The sequence below is a fragment of the Sciurus vulgaris genome (genome assembly GCF_902686455.1).
Source record: "Sciurus vulgaris genome assembly, chromosome: 8".
NCBI lineage: Eukaryota > Metazoa > Chordata > Mammalia > Rodentia > Sciuridae > Sciurus > Sciurus vulgaris.
In genome coordinates this window covers 136,683,763-136,703,847 of record NC_136468.1, presented here as the reverse complement: position 1 = coordinate 136,703,847, position 20,085 = coordinate 136,683,763, and the positions used below count along the sequence as shown (strand labels likewise).

Below are 20,085 nucleotides of genomic sequence, written 5' to 3'. Positions count from 1 at the left end.
ACGCCTCCCCTCGCTGAACAAACAGTCCAGTGTCCCCCGGGGCCTGTAGAGTGCAGTGGTTACTGGCACAGGCTTTGGAGCCACACAGCCAGGGATGAGACCCCAGCTCGGCTGCTGCCAGGCCAGCACAGTCAGCTTTCTCACTGTGAATGGGCACAGAAGCCTGTCAGTTACGGGACTGAAGCGCGTCAACCTCTGCCAGGCTCCCTGTACTGCAGGGACGTACGTGGGCCATGGGCACAGAGAGGCTCTATCTCAGGCAGGGAAGCTTCCAGAAAGAGATATCTAAGTTAGGCCTAGAGAAGCACCACAGGCACGCCCTGGGATGGCCACAGCTCTGCTGTGAGAGCAGGCGGGCCGCCGTGAAGGCAGGTCAGGAAGGGCACTGGAAGCTCGCTGCAGTCCGTGTCCTATCTCAAAGGCTCAAGGCGGCGAAGTGACAGGGTTACACTTTAAGTGGGGAATGGACAGAAGGAAGACAGGGAGCAGGGACATAGCTAGGTAGCCACTGTATGATGTCACAAGAAACGTGTAGGGACTGAACTGTGACAATGGCTGAAAGGAACGGAGGAGGGTGTGTGGGCTGCAGAGATTCATAAGGTGGGTCACTCAAACTGTGACAACTGCCTGGTGAGACCCATCCTAGCAGCTCTCACCTCTGCAGGAACTGTCAGGTAGCGAGAGGGGAGGCCTGGGGGATGGAAGCCGTCCAGCACAGCCAGAGACCACACTTCTTGGTGAGGAGCCACACACATGGCTCCTCACACCTCAGGGAACAGGGCTGGCTTGGCACTCGGGGGGCCTGGGCTTGAGTTCTGCTCCTACCACTGATCTAGTGAGGCGACTCTGGGCAAGTGGCTTCTCGAAGCCTCAGTTGTCTCACCCTTGAATAAAGAGGCATCAGCAGCTCATCACAAGGCTGCTGAGAACTCAATGAGACGACTCGTGCAGAACACCCAGCATTTACCTCAACCATCCCTGGTCTCTGCCCCTTTCCTGGAATTTACCCAGATGACAGGCTGTCCCACAGCCGGCTGACTGACAGGGACGTACGTGAAGCCCGCGGACATGCCCGCCTCACGCCCCTGAGGTGCCTACCTCATACACGGCCTTCCCCAGCATCTTGCCCACGAACTCGAAGAGCTGCAGGTAATTCTCGTGGATATAGGATGTGGGCGAGGGGTACAGCCTCTCATCCCCACTGGTCGTCTGCCAGGCCAAAGGACAGGGAGGGGCAGGGAGGTCAGTGCCCTGTCTTCACTTCCCATCCATCACGCCAAGCTTGGCGGCTGCCAGCCCCACCCACACCCCCTCAGCCACCTTGAACAGGTTAAGTGCCGGGTCAAACACCCTCTTGATGATCTCTTCCAAGAACTCCTTGAAAACGCCATCCTGATCGATCCCAGCCTCGTCCACGCCCAGGTCGTTGACAAACTTCACGCGGATCACGCCCTTCATGGCATGCTGGGAGAGCTGCCGCAGCTGCTCGTAGCCATCCTGCCAAGACAGAACTGCAGCCCGTAGGGCCCACGGCCTGCTGCGTGCCTCAGGGCTCCCTCCCCGGGCTCCCTCTCCCCTGCGGACGCTTTCCCAGTGTAACTGCAGGAGCCAGCAGGGTCGTCCCCACTTGCTTTCGAACGAGGGCCTGTTAAAAAGGAAAGATTTATTTTGGGATGTGACAGCTTTGCTCTCTGGCAAGGAGAGACTGCCCTCAAGAGAACACGCAGCAGCCAGACAGGGGATCAGACAAAGTGAGTCATGACAAGCTCTTGGCCATCAGATAAAGAATGAAAAAAACTGGGACAAGACAGATCTCTTTCCTTCTCTTTTAATGCTACGAGTGTCTTTTAGTTCACGGGGACAAAAGCTAAACTTATGAAACATTATAAAATGAAAAATGCAAGTTCCCCCATCCCTCAGCTCTGCTGCTTTTCCTGAGATCACACAGGATCTTGAGAATCTTGATCAGGAACCAAGGTTATACCCCAAGAGTGGGGGTGGGGGCAAAGAATTTAGGCGGGAAGAAACAGGCTGAAGCAGGCGCAGTGCCACAGGCCTGTAATCCCCAAGGCTCAGGAGGCTGAGGCAGGAGGATCATGAGTTCAAATCCAGTCTCAGCAATTTAGCGAGGCCCTAAGCAACTCAGTCTCAAAATGAAAAAATAAATAGAAGGGCTGGGGATGTAGCTCAGGGCCAAAGTGCCCCTGGGTTCAATCCTCAGTACCAAAAAAAAAAAAAAAAAAAAAAAAAAATAGCGGTGGAGAAGAATTTGCCCCCTGCCATAGTTCCTGTCCTTCAGGACCTGGTGTGCTTGTGCAGAGGAGGTGCGGGTGAGCCGCTGCTCCTCTCCTGCACCTCAACGGGCAGATGCAGGGAACACTGAGCTGGGAAAGGGAAGCCTGGCTCTGTCACTGATTCCTGAGTGACCTTGACTGAGAATCTGTTTCTCTGGCCTCATTTCTGCCTCTGACAGGGCGAGGGGAAGGGTTGGATGAGAACTGAGGCTCCTTCCAGTTCTGAAACCCCGGAGCTCCAGCCCAGGTGCACTCTGTGGGGAGCCTTCCTACGGGTCCTGGACGCCTCTCAGCAGCACAGCCTTCTGCACAGCCTTCCAGACTCTGGAGGAGGAGGCAGAATGAAAGCTCCGGCCAGCATGCATCTGATGGCAGCTTCCTCATGCCCCCTTGTGTCCATATCAAGCAAAGGCACTGGGCGCTCGAGCCCTAATAACCAAACTCCCGCTCCAGGAAAGTGATCGGGTAACTGCATGGACACTCCTCTCTCTTCCCAATACAATCCCATGACAAAGAATGTGCTCGTGGAAAGCAAAGAGGAAAAGGACTTTGCCTAGAACTCAAGACATAGCCCTCCTCTGAGCTCTCTAGGGAAGCGTTCTAAGAAGTGGGTCCTGCAGGACCAGGATGCTGAGTGGATTTCCTTAAGCCACCAGGCTCGATCAGAGAACGGAAGAGTTCGTCACTCTCAGGAGCTGCTAGTCTCCGCCACTCGACTCTTCCAGAGGGCGGGTGCGACCACAGTGACAGGTGGCGGGTCTGAGGACTTTTACAGACGGGGGCACCGCATCTGAGTCTGACGAAGAAAGTGATGGAGAAGGGAGTTTTATCTGCTTCTGAGTCAAAGCAGAGGTTGCACACTAGCGGCTCACAGGCTGAATTCAGTGGGAAATAGCTGATCTTACAAAATTTAATCAGTTCTTAACATAAACAATCTGAGGATTACAATAAAACCCAGAATTTTGGTCTCTTCTTAAAAATTCAGAGCACTCTGGAGCCCACACCTCCATGTGGCGAGTCAGGAAGACCAGAATAGAGCTGTCCTCTTTGGGGAGAGGCACAGGCACCTGCCCATCCATCTCCACTGCTCCCTGACGCTGAAGCTGGATGTCAGTTATCCCTCGTGGGGACTGTTTTCCTTAAGTACAGGTACACAAGGGAGAGGGCCATGTTTCAAAAGAAATGGAAGGGAAGAGTGAAAATGGAGACTATTTCTATTTGTTTATCATGCAGTCAAAACACTCCTGGGATGAGACAGCCCCGCCAGCTCTGCTCATGCACATGACCTAGGGGGTCCCTGTGGGCACTTAAGTTCCTTGTCTCTACTTTTAAGAATGACAAAAACATCAACTATGCCCTTCAACACATGAATGGATACAGAAACTGTGATATATGTACACAATAGAATACTACTCAGCCATGAAGAATAAAATTATGGAATTTGCAGGTAAGAGGATGGAGGCAGAGAAAATCATGCTAAGTGAAATAAGTCAATCCCAAAAAACCAAAGGCCAAATGTTTTCTCTGATAAGTGGATGCCGATACATAACCGAGGGGGATGGGTAAGGGAAGAATGGGGGAGCTCTGGATTGTGTAGAGGGAAATGAGGAGGGGAGGGGAGAGGAGAGGGGGAAGGAAAGATGGTGGAATGAGACAGACATCATTACCCTACGTACATGTATGATCACACGAGTGGTGTACAACTAGAGAAATGAAAAGTACTCCATTTGTGTACAATGACTCCGAATGCATTCTGCTGTTATGTGTAACTAAATAGAACAGTTTCAAAAAACCATCAACTAACACTCACTGCCTCTGCTAACAGCTCCTGGTGTCAATCACCAGGGGTCAGCGGAGCTAAATGAGCTGCCAGTGAGGAGGAGCAAAGGTGTCCAAACGTGCTGGAGGAAATGAAGACACGAGAGGAAGGGCCGCTGTCTGAGGCCACGTGTTGGTGGCCATGTGGCCCTTGCTGTGGCAAGATCCCTTGACTGTCTCACTCCCGCAGAACGTGCAAATAAGGAACCGTGGCCAGAGTGTGATAAAAGATCTACGAGCAAGCACAGCAAACAAATCGAGCCGAGCTCCTCGCGGGAATGAGATTTGTGGCTCAGTCATCAACACCCTTACTGACAGGGACAGCCAGGCTGTGCCCTCTACGACCCCAGGGGAGGTGCAGCTTGGACAGCACAGCTGTGACCGGGAGGCCCACTGACCACAACAATGTTCTAGTAGACTGCAGTCACAGTGTTAAAAACCCTATTTTGCAGCGCATACTTGCTTACGATAGGCTTCCACAGGCCTTGCCACTCACATCGTAACAAATCAGCACTTATTTTTCGACACAAAGGTACAATACTTGAGGACAGGCTACCAGTTCCTAACTCGCAGGAGGTCTCCGCACAACCCCGGACTCTGGATTTGGCATAGGTGGGCAACCAGGCCATCTACGAAGACCTCCCAGCTCTGTGATAGCTGCGCTCTCTGTGTGGCTCAGGGGGCTTAACCCCCGCTCCCCCTCTGCTGTGTTCTCAGGTAGCGATCTGGGCAGAGTGCCTCTGGGGGGTGGAGTCTGAGGAGTGGGGTGGCCGCTGCGGCGGAGATCCTGAGCTCATCTCACAGACACGGGGAGCCTGATGCTCTAGCCTGGGACCCTCACAGGGCCAAGAAAAACACGGTGGGACCCCAGGCGTGAGGACATGTTTAATCAAGCAGCTGTTCTGAGCAGCCAACAGGACAAATGGCCCCTTCCCACTCCTGGAGTCTTGGTTCCAGAGTTACGAGAGCAAGAAGTGACCACAACTGCCCACGGGCAACAGGCCACCGCCCTACCTGACAGGGCACACTTCTGTGAGGGGCCCCTGCAGGGCTCACCACTCACCTCCAACATCCGGGAACGACGGATAGTTATGTGAGTGACATGGGGCGAGGCGGAGCTGGTTTCCACGAGCCCCAGTTTCTCTTTCTCCTTGGTAACCATGTTTCGGAACAGGAGAACTCTCTGAAATGAGCAAAGGTGAGATCGGAAAAAGATCAAAACTGATGTTTCCACAAAAACCACTGAAATTCAATTTAATTTCAGCAGCCCACAAAACTGCTGAAATTTAAGTCACAGAAGACATAACGTAACCAGAATGGGATGCCCTGGTGTGCGCTGCTGGTCAGTGGAGTCTTGTGAGAACAGGAAGTGTTCCCGGAAGCACTTTTGGGAATTAGAAATATGGGAGAACTTATGCCAAGGGAGTAATGTTCCAGGAAGAGAGCTCTGTCTCATGCTGTCCAGGGAGGAACAGAGCAGAAGAAAATCATTCCCCTGCAGTCAATAACCCACAGCAGGAACCTGGCGGCAGAACAAGCTAGAGGCTGCTTTCTACAGCTGCACCTATCTCAGGAAATCAATACCACGAATTTAAAACACAGCAACAATTCAAAGACAGTTTTTCCCAATGTCAGACATGTGAAGAATGATCCTTCAGTACAAAGGTCTCTGGCCTCTGTCTGCCGCCCCTGTGCCCTCAAGCATACCCCAGTCCCACCAGAAATACTTCTCAATTATTACGGGACTAGAACCCTTTCTCCTTAGCCGAAAGGTTGTGATGAGCCTCTTTATTGTAATTTTTTCCCCTAGACCTGGGGATTGCACCCAGGGGCATCACTGAGCTCCACCCCCAGCCCTTCTTATTTATTTCGAGACAGGGTCTTGTTAAACTGCTGTGACTGGCCTGGAAGTTGGGACCTTCCTGAGTTGCTGGGGTCACAGGCATGCACCACTGTGCCCAGCTTACTGTATTTTTTTCTTTAAAGAGGCAGGATCTCACTCTGTTACCCAAAGTGTCTTTAAACTTCTGGGCTCAACCAATCCTCCTTTCTCTCAGCCTCTTTAGTAGCTGGGACCACAGGTACCTGTCCCTGTGCCCGGCAATGAGCCCCTTCAGAACAGCATAATTCAAGACAGCACTCTCATGAAGTCAGCTGAGTGAATGTACACCCCAACCACAGAGGGTTCTCCTCTAGTCTTTGCTTTTTTTGGGGGGGAGGGGGGAGCGGGGATTCAACCCAGGGGCACTTAACCACTAGCCACATCCCCGCCCCTTTTAATTTTTATGTTTTCTTAATTTTGAGTCGGAGTCTCAATAAGTTGCTTAGGGCTTTTTTTAAATTACTGAGGCTGGCATCCAACTTGCCATTCTCCTGCCTCAGCCTCCTGAATCGTTGGGATTATAGGTATATGCCACCACGCCTGGCTTCACAAGTTTTTTTTTAAATAAATGGGAATCTCCCTAAAAGTTAGGAGTTTAGTAACATGAATAAGAAGAAAAACAATCATAATAATAGTATAGGGTCCTCTAGGGGGAGGTTAGTGTGTGTTCACTTAATCCTTATATTAACTCTGTGAAATCATTGAGTTATTAGCAGAAAAAGCAGCTGCCCACGGCAGCAGAAGAGGGTGGGAGGTGTTCGGGGAGGGACCACTTTTCAACAAGGGATCTGGAGTTTAGAAACAAGGATGGAAGTGCTCTAAGCAGCATCAAAAGCTCTGAGGGCGCCAGGGCCAGGCAGAGGGGAAGAGTGGATGAGGACCCAGTGAGGAGGGCCTGCCATATGGCCAAAGAATGGGCACACCTTTCCCTAGTGTGGTGGAGCTGCTGTGGAACTTCCCGGAATAGGTACTGAAGTCATGTGGCATGTGACACAACTGCTTCCAGTGACCCCAAAGCACGGTCACCTGAACAACAGGGGCTGTTTTACGGAACATGAAGTGAAGACGGGTGTTTCTCCAGTCAAACCAGTGTGGGCAGAGAGCGGAACCGCAGAGACCAAGCCAACCGCACAGTCCTGGCTTCTGGGCTTCCACGTGCAAGTCTCTGGACTTTCACAGGGTGTGGAAGGAGGTCCAAAGCAACCTTATCCGGCCTTCGAGGGGCCGGGGGGCCTCAGGATCCTCGGCAGACATCTGGGTAGACATCATCCCCATTTTGCAGATGAGGTCACATAGCTAGTGAGCTAGATTCAAATCCAGAGCCCACTCACGGACCACCACACCACACAGCCTGGCCACCCCGCGCCACTTAGGTTCTCTGGGCTGAAACAAGAAGGCCAGGCCTCGCATAGCAGCTGGGAGATGAGTCACAGGTAAAGAGGGGAAAGCGAGACGGCGAGGACAGCGAGTGAAACGCTGGGTATGAGTACGCAGAGCTGAGGCTTTTAGAAACGTTAAGGGAAATAGCAAGCCGCCCAGCGGAGTCAGCTCAAGAACGAGGGGAGGTGCAGCGTGGAAGGTTGAGGGATCCTGCTGCCCTCCTGGGCACCCCAGCAAGACACGCAGTGGTGGACAGCAGCCTACACTCCCAAGTGAGGGAAGCGAGGCTGCAGATGGGAGGAGACGCCAGGAGAGCCCTTGCCACTCAGAATACAGCAAGCCTGACCCTCCCAGGGCTGGTGTGATCACCGGGAGGACAGGGGCCAGGAGAGAGGAAGGGCCCTCTCCTCCCAAGGAGGAATCTTATTTTTCCCATTTTTACTGAGACACTGTGAGCATACATGCCAGTGGTGCGATACTCCTTACTGACGGTTATCATACGTGACGACTGCTGTTATATGTCTGCATGTACACGTGACATAGCACTATGACCTGGTCAATATCACTCCCTACTGTTTTTCCTTTTCCTCCCAAGGGAGGAAATTTTAGGAGCCAAGGACCAATAGCCTTGATGATGACCTTAAGCAAAATTCCCCAAAGGAAAAATAATGGCCAGCACCTGGCCTGGACTCAGTCGCTCCTGCTCACCTCGGTGTTCCCGCAGTAGCTCTTCATGGCACCCCGGGACCTCGGTAATTTTTTTATGGCCTTCCTAGACCAAAAAATCTGTTTATTAGGCAGTTGGGTTCTAACAACTTTAAAAGTATTTATCTTTTAAGAACTTAGTAGTTGTATTTTTAGATGCGCATAAATTGAAATATAAAATATTTTTATTTCATTTCTAAAATTTAGCTTTGCAAGTACGTCATCCTTGAAAAGAACGCAGCGTAACTGACGGTTGAACTCATGAGCTAGCTTGAACTACAGGTTCCCCTGGTGTTCCGCTGCATTCGCAAATACTTAACGCACCCTTTGGTGACTCCGGGCACCTGTGGATAGACACCCGGCAAGGAGTTTCCAGACCATGCAATACGAAACGCTAGCGTCAAAGGCTGAGCTCAGACATGAGGGCTGAGACGAGGGGCTGCCACCCAACCAGGAGGTGAGGAGTCAGAGCCTGCTCTAGACGAGGACAGCTGGAGCAGCTGAAGCCACTACACTTGGAAAACAGACTCAGAAGCAGGACCTGTGTGTAAATCTCAAGGGATTTATTCCCTAGATCAAAGATGCCACCCTTGGGGGTGGTTCCGAGACCAAGAGCAGCAGTCAGAAGTGGATCTGCCTCAGATGAGGAAGACCGTGCCACCACGTGGAAGAGCTCGGCCATCAAGTGGTCTGCTTTGCAGAGCTGGGCCTTCTCTGTGGGTCAGGGACCCTGCTGGGGACTCCCTCAAGGAAGGCGAGTTGGACCAAGTGATCTCCAGAAGGTCCCCTCGTTCCTGGAGGCTGTCGTGTGCAGTGAGAACGTGAACAGCCACTTTGTTTGCGTGTCACTGCTTGAGGGGGATGAACAGCAACCGTGGATATTAAAGTCAAGGTCAAAATGAAGCAGTGAGAACTAAGTATCTCTCAAAAGTGAGATTTAATATACAAAAATGGGATTTATGCTCTCTAAAAATGTGTCTATTTTAAAAGAAAGAACAGAAAAGAGAGGTAAGGAAAGAAAGGGCACCTCCAGACTACTAGGATCTCTTCCCAGAGAGGCACAGTATTGTCACAAATTGGCAGGTACTGCTGAGTGCCAGCGACTTCCTAGGGATGTGAGCAATTTTTCCCATACATCCTGGAAGCTCTCACCACAGTACCCAAACCTTCCCAAATCTCGTTCCCTAGGGATGTGACACCAGTCTCCTGGCTCCCCGTTGCTGAGATCCCTCCTTCTCTCCTCTTAGCAGCTAAGTGACAGGCCCCACAGGACCTCTCCACCTGATTCCCTGTTGTTCCACATCACAAGCGCAGGCAGGAAAGCTGAGTGCTGCCCACACGCAGAGCTCAGGCCCCCTCCTGAGCTCTAGAGCCATCAGGAACCACAGCCACGTGCCCCCACCCACTCAGACCTGAACTCACCACCGCATCACAGACCTGCCCGTGCCGTTTCTACCTCAGGGACGGCCCACCCAGGCACAAAGGAAGCCGGAAGCCTGGGCACGTCTCCATTCCCCCTTTCCTTGCTCTCCCAATGTAACCAGCCTCAGGTCTCAGGTGCTAGCTCCTTAGCCCATCGACTCCGTCATCTATCTACGGTGGTGGCCTCTAGCGCAGGCCAGCTGCATTAGCACCCTCTGCCTCTAGCCACCTCTCCAGATCTGTCCTGGCACCTCTTAAGCTTAAAACCCTGCAGTGGCTTTGGCTGAAATCTAAGCTCCTAGCCTCGGTTTGCGAGGCCCTTCTTGCTCTAACTCCTATTAACCTCTCAGCTGTTTTCTGACTTCTGCTTCCTCCAACCATACCAGAGGTCTGGCTTCTCTCTCACCCTGGACCTGTAAGCCCTGTCCACTCCTGCTGTAGAGCCCTCTCTAATCCCTTCCCCTTACTCTACAAGAAGCCTGGTTCTAGACACTTCACAGAAGATGTACAAGCAATCAACAGATATATGAAAAAATGTTCAACATCTCTAGTAATAAGAGAAATGCAAATCAAAACTACCCTAAGATTCCATCTCACCCCAATTAGAATGGCGATTATCAAGAACACAAGCAACAATAGGTGTTGGCAAGGATGTGGGGAAAAAGGTACACTCATACACTGCTGGTGGGGTTGCAAATTAGCGCAGCCACTCTGGAAAGCAGTGTGGAGATTCCTCAGAAAGCTTGAAATGGACCCACCTTTTGACCCAGCTATCCCACTCTTTGGCCTATACCCAAAGGACTTAAAATCAGCATACTACAGAGATACAGCCACATCAATGTTCATAGCTGCTCAATTCACAATAGCTAGATTGTGGAACCAACCTAGATGTCCTTCAATTGATGAATGGATAAAGAAACTGTGGTATATATATATATGCAATGGAATATTACTCAGCTATAAAGAATGATAAAATTATGGCACTTGCAGGCAAATGGATGAAATTGGAGAATATCATGCTAAGTGAGATAAGCCCATCTCAAAAAAACAAAGAACGAATGATCTCTCTGATAAGCGGATGATGACATATAATGGGGGTTGAGAGGGGTTAGCGTTAGGGTTAGGGTTAGGGTTAGGGTTAGGGAGGGGGGCAAGAATGGAGGAAGGAAGGACTGTATAGAGGGAAAAGAGGGGTGGGGGGAAAATGGCGGAATGAATCAAACAACATTGCCCTGTGTAAATTTATGATTACACGAATGGTATGCCTTTACTCGATGTACAGAGAATCAAAATGTATCCCATTTGTTTACAATTAAAAAAAAAAAAGAAGCCTGGTTCTTGTGCCTGAGCTCTCATGGCACCAAGCCCTGTGGCACACATCCCACTCCACCCACATGCCACTTCACATTGCCTTCTCCGTCCAGCCCCCTCAGCACTTGGTGTAACCTGCCACTGCGTAAGAAATACCACCGCTGCATTTGCAAAATCAATAATCTCATTCAAGCATTTCCAACTGCTATAACGATGGGGAGTCAGGGACCACGTGGAACAGAAACATACCAGGAGCCCAGCTCTGAGTGCGACTCACATTTTTGTGAGGAATGACATGTGGGATGTACTGCAGGATCAACTGTGCCCGTTTTCGGTCCTTGTCAAGTTCTTGGAAGAGCACACTAGGTTTGAGGTCCCTTAAGAAGAAAGACATGGGTTTAGGATTATTAAAACTACCCTAGCACAGGATTCACAAACTACAAAACACAGGCCAAGCTGGCTGGCTTGCTGGCTGCCTTTGGAAAGTTCTGTGGGAGCGGCATGCACCGTCTATGGCTGCCTTCATGCTGCAAGAGCAGAGGCAGCGGCTGCAACAGACGCAGGTCCACAGGGCCAAGAGTCATCTGTCCCTCAGAGCCAAAGTCTGCGAGGCCTTGCTCTGGTATCAGAGCTGTAGTGGTAACCTAAAAGTTGAGCTCTGAAGTTTAGCTGCTGCTGGAGGACTGCTGCCTTGCCCCCTTGCCCACCCCCCAAACCCCGAAAGCAGTTTTCACCACCCCATTGTTCAGGTCAGCTGCAGATCCGCTCTTCTCAGTATGGATAAGAAACAGCTGCCAAATGTGAACTGGCTTTGTCGCCATTAATGAATTAATCCTATTGGTGCAGTAGAGTGGCTGCTGGGGAAGCATCCCGAAAGGTGCTTCATAGAACAGCAGCTCTTTCCAGAGGAGCAGCCAGGACGGAGCAGGAAAAGGCCCTCGGTCCTGGACAGGATGAGCTAGCGACACGGAGCCCCTGCCCGGTGCTCACTTCCGCAGCCAGTGGTCCTCAGGGGCAAAGCGCCGGCGGCAGTCCCGCTCGTAGAGCACCATCAGCCACCCGTGGACAGACTGGAACAGCTCCAGGGTCTCACCCTTGGCGTTCTCTGCAGGCAAAAAAAGGGGACAGTCACACTCACAGGAGCGGGGCGAGAGCTGGAGGGACGGGAGGATGGCTCTGGCTTCCTGCAGTCTTCGGCAACCCAGACCTCCCTTACTCTGGATTCTCTACAGGATGAAAGGAACGGAAAGGCCCCGGAACGTCCTGAGAGTCTGCGGGCTGTGGTGTGGCAGACGCTCACGCTGGCTCTCACTGGCACTGGTCGAAGGCCCTCTTTACTCTAAGGAGCGCCGCACTGCACGCCTGGGAACGCCTCAGGAGGCGGGCTCTCATCTCAAGTGCGTCCTGGCACACACGCACTTATATTCAAGGAAATCAACGGATATTCAGGGCGAAGTTAATCATCACTAATCATCCTTGACACTTACAGGCAAATCCTGATGGAGGCTTCCAGAAGTACACTATTCTCTTAAGAGGTCTTAGAAAGTGAAGAAATAAAACTTTCAGTTATAGGAATAGTTTTTTTTTTTTTTTTTGCATGCTACTGGGGAATGAACCTGGGGTGCTCTACCATTGAGCCACATCCCCAGCCCTTTTTATTTTTTGAGACAGGGTCTCGCTAAGTTGCTGATCTATCAAACCTGTGACCCTACTGCCTCAGTCTCACGAGTTGCTGGGGTTATGGGCGTGAGCTACCATGCCTGGCTTAAATGTGCATTTTTATTAACTTTGGCAGCTAATAAAGCAAAGGACCAGTTGATGTCACAAGAGTCTTTAGCCTCCCTGGGAGCAGCATCAAATGTTGGTGGGCACCTCTGCCTTACCTACAATTCCATCCCAGATCATCTTAAACACGAAAGAGTTCAGGAAAGAGGAGATGGTGACCAGCTCTTCTAGTTTGAATGAAATTTGTTCTTCATAAACTTCAATGTCATCAAGGATCCTAAATCAGACAGAATTATTTAGTATTTCCCACAGAAAAAGGGAAAGAAACAAGACCTTCCTGCTTACCAGACAAAATAAACAGGTCAAGAAATAAAATGATCTGATGTCTAAGATTTGCCTCAAAGACACTGGAAGAGGAGAGCAGGTAGGGATTTAGATGAAGCAAAACTGGTCATGATTTGACAGCTGCGGAAGCTGATGATACCTCACGAGGGTTTGTTATTACTTTTGCTTTCTATTTATTTCAAATTGTCCATACTAAAAAGATAAAAAAATACAAGTAAGAAAAAAAGAAAGCTCTACTCTTGCATTTCTTCTTACTTTTAAGACTCTGGCTGTGAATACTTCACACCTAAATTCCTGCTCGTTCTTGCCTGGGTAAGAAGGGCTCTTGACTGAGCATCTGTGCTTCCTAAGGAAAGCTGTGGAGCTTCATTCCACACTGAGGACAAACACTAGTGGTACTCAGTAGGTGTATATGAGTGAAAGGACAAAGGTTTGAAAGAAAAATGGATAATGAACATGAGACAGCTGTAAATGAAAATTTACTAAAACCAGTCCATATACTTGAGAATACAACTATTGGGTCACCCTTCACTCAGTGAGTAACCATTACGGTGTCTTTCCCAACCCCTACAGACTCTGCTCTCAACTTCACCTGCTCACTGAGCCTCTTCCTCCTCCACGTTCACCAAACTGCCACCTACAAGTCCCTTATCCCTTCCTGCTATGGTCTTCTAGCCTGAACTTAATTACTTGAGGTCCATTCTATAATATAACTCTTCACCAACATTTTAGGAAAACATGGGATTAGAAGAATACCAAATACACAAGTAGATACAAAAGCTTAAAAAGTAAAGAAACTGAAAGAAACTACCACTTAATAATTTTCTACTCTATGTCTGGTACTGCACTATCTGACATTCCTTTTCTCATTTTTTCTTTATCAGGTTGGTAATATTATCTCCATGCTACTAATAAGGAAACTGAGGCTCAGAGAGGTAATAATGACAAGAGTAACAGTCAACACATCTCGGGCTTTTCCTGTGTGCTAGGTACTGTGTGAAGCACTTGGCATTGGTTATGTCTTAATCCTTACTGCCTACCCACTAAGCAGGTGCTGCTTTTATTCCCATGTATAGATGAGAAGAATGAATATTGGAGAGATTGAATTCCTTGATTTCTTGCCCAGGGTATCCCAATAAATTGTTGAGCCAGGTTTTACACCCCAGTTGACTCCGGAATTTTCCATTAATCTAACTAGTACAGTGAATAAACAGTTGAGCTGTGATGGGAACCCATCTCCTGGAGACCCCAGAGTCCACACTCGGTAGTCCTGCCCAGCTGTCCTGAGAGGACTGGAACTAACAACTGCTGAATACCTAGTGCACGCTGTCTGCTTTGTCAATGTTTTCTTGCCTACGTTTCTTTTTTTTTTTTTTTTTTTGATGTGTTCTTGCTATGTTGTCCAGCCTGGTCTTGAACTCCTGGGCTCAAGTGATCCTCCTACCTCAGCTTTCCACTAACTGTAACTACCACACATGCTACCATGCCTGGCTTCTGCCTGATTCTTATCATGATCCTGCCATGCAGGCCCAGATGTATACGCAGTGATCATATCAGCAGGTCCTTGCCTCCTGACATTGTAATTGGTCTCTCTGAGTCCTAGGAAAGGTATTCAGCCCCCCAGTAGTCAACCTACGTGATGAGGTGCCGGGAACAGTCACAGAACAGCATCAGCATGGCCAAGAGCTGCTTGGACTCTTCAGTGTCATTGTTCAGGCATTCCAAGAAGAGCTTTAACCCTCCGTGGGGCCCCAGCTCACAGATAAACGCCCACAGTTTGGGCAGCAGGTCATCAAGGTAAGTGAGACCTGGAAAAGGATAGAGAAACCCAAGCTTCAGGTTGGGGCTCCATCTGGTCTGTTATTTCTCTTTCCACTGGGAAAATGAAACACTTAAGCCTATTAGTGAACATTTACTGTGCATGAGAAGAAGGTGCAATCAGGGAAAGCATTATTACCATGAGAATCACAATGATAGTAACAGCCAACATTTAATGGTGCTTCCTGAGTGCCAGATACCATGCTGAACACTTTGCATGCACTGTCTCCTTTCTGCCTGTGAAGTCCCATGTCATCTTTGTTTTATAAGGGAGGAAACTGAAGCACAGGTTAAATAATTTGCCCCAAACCATAGCCAATAAATGTCAGAGCCAGGAAAAGAACCCAAGTATGATTTAGCAATTATGTTTTAAGTCAGGGATCAGCAAGTTTTTCTGGAAAGGGCTAGAGAGTAAATATTTTTAGGTTTTGTAGGCCAGATGGCCTCTGTTGAGACAAATAAAATTTAGCAGAGTTTAATTGAGCAAAGAACGACTGGCACATGGGGCAGCCTACAGGACCAGAAGAGTTTCAGAAAGCTCTGCTTTGAAAGCAGGCAGGATTCATTACGACTCAGTGTTTCCCTTATTTGAACACCGTCTGGTCAGTTGGCTGCTGCTGTTGACTGAAGATTGCAGCTATGACTGGTTTAGATTCAGCTATTTGTTACCAGAGTATCTTCCCAAGTCAGGTTTTCCATTTAGCTTATGCACTAAGTGAGGGCACAGTTCATTTGGTAAGGACTCAAAGTATGGTGGCCTCCTCAGGCCAAGGTTAGCTCAACAGTCACAACTACTCAATGCGACTGCTGTAGTGGACCACAGCAGTTGACATTACACAGATGACTGGATTCAGCGGTGTTCTAATAAAAGTTTATTTACAAAATAAGTGATGGGCTGGTTTTGGCCCACAAGCAGTAGTTTGCTGACCCCTGTCTTAAATCAATTGACAGGCTCACCTACATTTAGCAAAGTTTTCCTCTCATCAACTTCTATTAATCTACATTACAAATAGGAAAGCAATGAATTACTGTAGCCGAGATACTCTGAAATATCACACAAAATTAACCTGGGGGAAGAAAAGGTAAAGCAGAGGACGTTCTAAGTCTGCTTCCCAAGGCCAACATCACTGGTATATTTTAATTCTAATAATGCAGCTACTGACTTAGAAAATCTGGATCTGAAATTCCAAGTGTCACTGAATATATGGTGCGTTTCTCAGAAAAGCAATCACCTACACTGAATATAATTCCTCTCATTTTATAGGGCACTGCCTGAACAATTCAGTTTTGAATGAAGAGATATTTGGGGAGAAATCAAGAGGCTGGGGAGGGGGTGGGGACTCAATTGATGCTACGTAATGATGCTTAGAGGTGAATTGAAGGAACTGTACAGGAGTCAAAGAAATGTACCATGGCGTGGTACATTTACCCTTAAAGGTTTGACCTTACATGGGCAAGGGAAGGAGGATGTGGCTATAAAGAAACCTTTAAAAAGTAAAGATTCCTTGACCATACTAGTGGTTATACAGGTGCCTAGCTTATAAATGCTTTTTAGGTAGCCCAGGTTATACACACCAAAGAATATAGGAACCTCACAATTTAAAAGCACATTAAAAAAAAAAAAAAAAAGAAAGAAAGAAACAGTAAGTAGTTACATTGTGGAGATCATAAATATACTCCTACTGGGCAAAAGGAAAAAACAACATCCTCGCATCATGTAATGGGACTAATGGTGTAGACAAAAATACTCACAGCCTCACACACTGACTCAACAGGGCTGCACACTGGGTGACTGAGACAGAAGAGGAGAGCTGTGCCCATAGAGGTGCCAGAGGACCAGCAGAGCTCCAGTGACTCAGGGGCACGTGAGGAACATGAACAGAGATGCTTCGTAAATTATGAGAATAGAAAAGCAGCTTTGTTAAGATAACAAACGTTATTTTCTGTAATCTGATTTAAGATGTGTACAGCTAAACGAACAGACTAAATGTCGCACATACACTTCAAATGGGTTTATTTTGATTCTTAAAAATGTGTATTTTCATGTTGGCCAAGAAACTTATTTTCAGATTCTTTCACTTGGGAAAGTGAGCTGAGATGTGAGCTCACCTTAAAAAGCTGGACACGGATGGCAACTCGAGATCCTCTCACCCAAGGTGCTCCCAACCCTCAGGCGCTGCGGGGCCCAGGTACGGCCTCACTCCTCCTGCTAGTCCCTCTCTCAGGAACCTGCCGAAAGCCTCATGTTCCAACCCTCTGCTGATGTCCCCACAGTGCCCTCAAAGGCCTCTGGACATCTCACTCACAGCACAGCCAACTTCCAACTTTCCACAGTCCTCACCCCAGGCTTCCTCGCTCAGCAAATGGTGTCGCCATCCACACAGGTACTCAAACCAAAAACCAGGCACCACCTTGGAATCTGCGGTCCTCACCTGTCCAAGTCCAATCCCCCATCAAGACCCAGAGACTATCTCCAAACACACCCGAAACCCTGGACTTCACTGGCCTCCACCTGCGTCACTACCACTAGGCCACTGCTCTCAACCAGAATGCCTCTGGCCTCAGGGGGCCTTTGGCCATGTTTGGCTGTCACAACTGGGGAGGAAGGTGCTGCTGGGCCAGGGGCTGGTAAGCACCCTACAATGAACAAGAGAGGCCCCACAACAAAGCTTGCCTAGCCCCACACAGCAGTGACGCTGAGCAGGGAACCCGCCCCGCTCAGGCCGGCTTGTCTCTCGCTTTCGCAGTGCCCTGTTCGGACTCTGGCTCTGTGTGCTGCTTCTCTCCCCACTGCTAGAATACAGTTCCCTGGGGCAGAGACCTGGGCTGTCTTGCTCAGCTCTGTATTCTTGGTGCTTTGCACACGTAAGTGCTCTGTAAGTATTAAAAGAATGAATCGAGTAAGTGTGAAAGACGGGAGCAGCAGCGACTGCAGTACAGCAGAGGAGCTGTTACCCTTTATGCAGTGGCCCGCTTTCACAGCTCACAAGGACCCTCTGATCACACTACCAGGCCCTTGTTGCTCTGTGCTCACGAAGGGCACTCTCTTCCTTGCTCAGTTAAAAAGTAAAAGTGTTGAGCATCCCCATGCAATGAGGCATCAGGCAGCCAATAAAAATGAGGTTTTTGAAAAGGTGACATGATAACATGCTTGTAAGATGATTAATGGAAAGGGAAGGATAAAATGATGCCTATCAGTTCAGTATATTTATAATATACGTATGACATGCGCAGGCATGAACTGTGGGAGTAAGAGTGGTGTATTTTTTCCCTGCTGCCCTACCTTTTCGAGTTTTCTACTCAGAAAAAAATAACATTTAAAAATTGTACTTCAAAACTAAGAGCCAGGTAACAGGGACAAGATGGAAGGGCTACGACGAGGCTGGCCTGAGCTCCTAACTGAGGTGTACCAACCTTCTACGGAGAAAAACTCGAAAACACCCTCCTTCAAAAATCTATTTTCTGCAACATAAAAGCCAGAAAAGAAAATTGACTTTTTCTAAGAAAACTTGTTTAGCAAATTGGAGAGAAAGCAGCAGCAGCCTTGGGCCTCCAAACCTGTGAGAATCTGTAGGCGGATCTGGGTGAGGGTTGTCAGCGAGGTCTGGTAGAGGACACAGATGTTGCAGACCTGCTGAACCTCTGCAGAGTCAACGCGTTTGCCCCCCACAGGCCTGAGGATATTCCGAACGGATGCAGACTTCTGAAATGCACGCTTGAGAAGACCTGGCGTGGAGAAAGCACTGTGAGCAGCAGCCCAGCCAGCTGCCAAATCCCACCCAGTCAAGGGACAGCATTTTGACAAAACTCCAAATGCACTACCAGAGCCAGGCAGTGGGGCTGGTGCTTGGACTCGAGACATTTCTTTGGGTTAACTTAGAAAATGTTAAGAATTGGATTTTAGGTACAACCCAAATACCTCTTCAGAATATCAGAAAATTCCTCAGATTAAGCCAGGTATATTCAACTCTGAATATACACGGGATTCTTGTACTGTATTTTCAAATTTCAGAAGCCACGAAAGTAAAATTCAGAGGACCATATTAGGGGAAGAGGGTGTAGGGTAGGGGGCCAGCTGAGTTTGACTTTTCTGTGCTTTGGGAAGAAGTGAGGCATAAAATCGTCAAATACTGACATTTGGTTCTGAACAGTATTCTACTGTGTTAAGTTTTCCTGTTTCCATTCTGCTGAAGTTACATCTACTGAGCCCATGCTCACTAACTAGCTGTGAGACACAAACGTGGTGCACGAGAGACAGAAGAAAAGCCACCGGAACTGAACAACTGCTTTAAGCAGGTAACTCTACTTGTAGATTATGTGTGGGTGTCATTTCCTTAACTTTTTTTTTTTCATTTCCTTAACTTTGATCAGAGTGGGCAGCAAGAGACCTTTCCAGGGTACCCACTTCTGACCTCAGTGGGGATATTGCTGAGGTGTTTTATAAGGAGCCATGTGGGTGGTTTATTTGATTTATTTTATTTTATTTTATTTTTTAATCTAGGAATGTCTTTATTTCTCATCCATTTTTAAATTTTTTTACAGACTGCATTTTGATTCATTGTACACAAATGGGGTACAATTTTTCGTTTCTATGGTTATGCATGATATAGATTCAAACTATTCCTATAATCAATCATACATATGCACAGGGAAACAATGTCACATTCCATTTTTCATACGTCCACCCCTCCCCCCTCTCATTTGTGATTTATTTTATAAGAGAACTTAGAAAAGCTCCATATCCCCCAAGATATGGGTCCTTTCCCTCTTGTTGTAATATGAAAGTTAAGCGGGTCTGCAAGACCCTCCCTCTTCACTTTGGCTACGAGAAGGTTGGCAGCCAAACTGCAGTGGCCCTCATGGAATGCGTACCTTGCTCATTCTTCTACACACTCGTAAGATCACCTATTTATATGCCCCTGCCGTTTTCTGCACGTGTGGATTTCTGGTCACTGTTCTGCTAACGTGGACCTGATTTAAGCAGCTTCCGCTCTCTGCGGAGAAGCTGGAGCATCCCCATGGGCAGACTCGGGGGCTGTCGTCGGAGCCAGCGGAGCCCTGGCCACTCACTCTTCACCGGAAGCAGGTTCTGCGGGGATGCCGGTTGGGCGGGGGCTGGCTCCTGGTGCTCCAACAACTTCTTGCTCAGGATGACACTGAAGAAGATGCGGATGAGAGGCACCCCCCACAGGAACTGCAGCTGTTTGGTGATCAAGGACATGGACTCATTGAGGCTAGGGGACAGCAAGAGACCAGCGTGTTAGTGCCACAGCTGGCCAGGAAGAGCTCACTCAGCTCCCCTCAAGGCTGTGCAGGTGTAGCTCAGGCCTGGCACTCGACACAGCAGAGAAGACAACAACAACAAAAGCAGAACCCATAAACCCT

The 20,085-nt window shown here is 48.8% G+C and overlaps 1 protein-coding gene across 4 annotated transcripts in view; it reads right to left on the bottom strand.

The window, feature by feature from the left end:
* UBE3B (ubiquitin protein ligase E3B) overlaps positions 1-20,085 on the bottom strand; it is a 224,352-nt gene that overhangs the window by 185,129 nt on the left and 19,138 nt on the right. For all 4 annotated transcript variants that reach the window (XM_079151283.1, XM_079151280.1, XM_079151282.1 and 1 more), the window contains exons 13-21: positions 19,771-19,934; positions 18,259-18,426; positions 14,519-14,690; positions 12,696-12,814; positions 11,803-11,917; positions 11,090-11,189; positions 5,176-5,295; positions 1,321-1,497; positions 1,099-1,209 (exon numbers count right to left, since the gene is read on the bottom strand). In XM_079151283.1, coding sequence (XP_079007409.1) covers positions 1,099-1,209; positions 1,321-1,497; positions 5,176-5,295; positions 11,090-11,189; positions 11,803-11,917; positions 12,696-12,814; positions 14,519-14,690; positions 18,259-18,426; positions 19,771-19,934 — 1,246 coding nt within the window. The remainder of the gene's footprint in view (positions 1-1,098; positions 1,210-1,320; positions 1,498-5,175; positions 5,296-11,089; positions 11,190-11,802; positions 11,918-12,695; positions 12,815-14,518; positions 14,691-18,258; positions 18,427-19,770; positions 19,935-20,085) is intronic.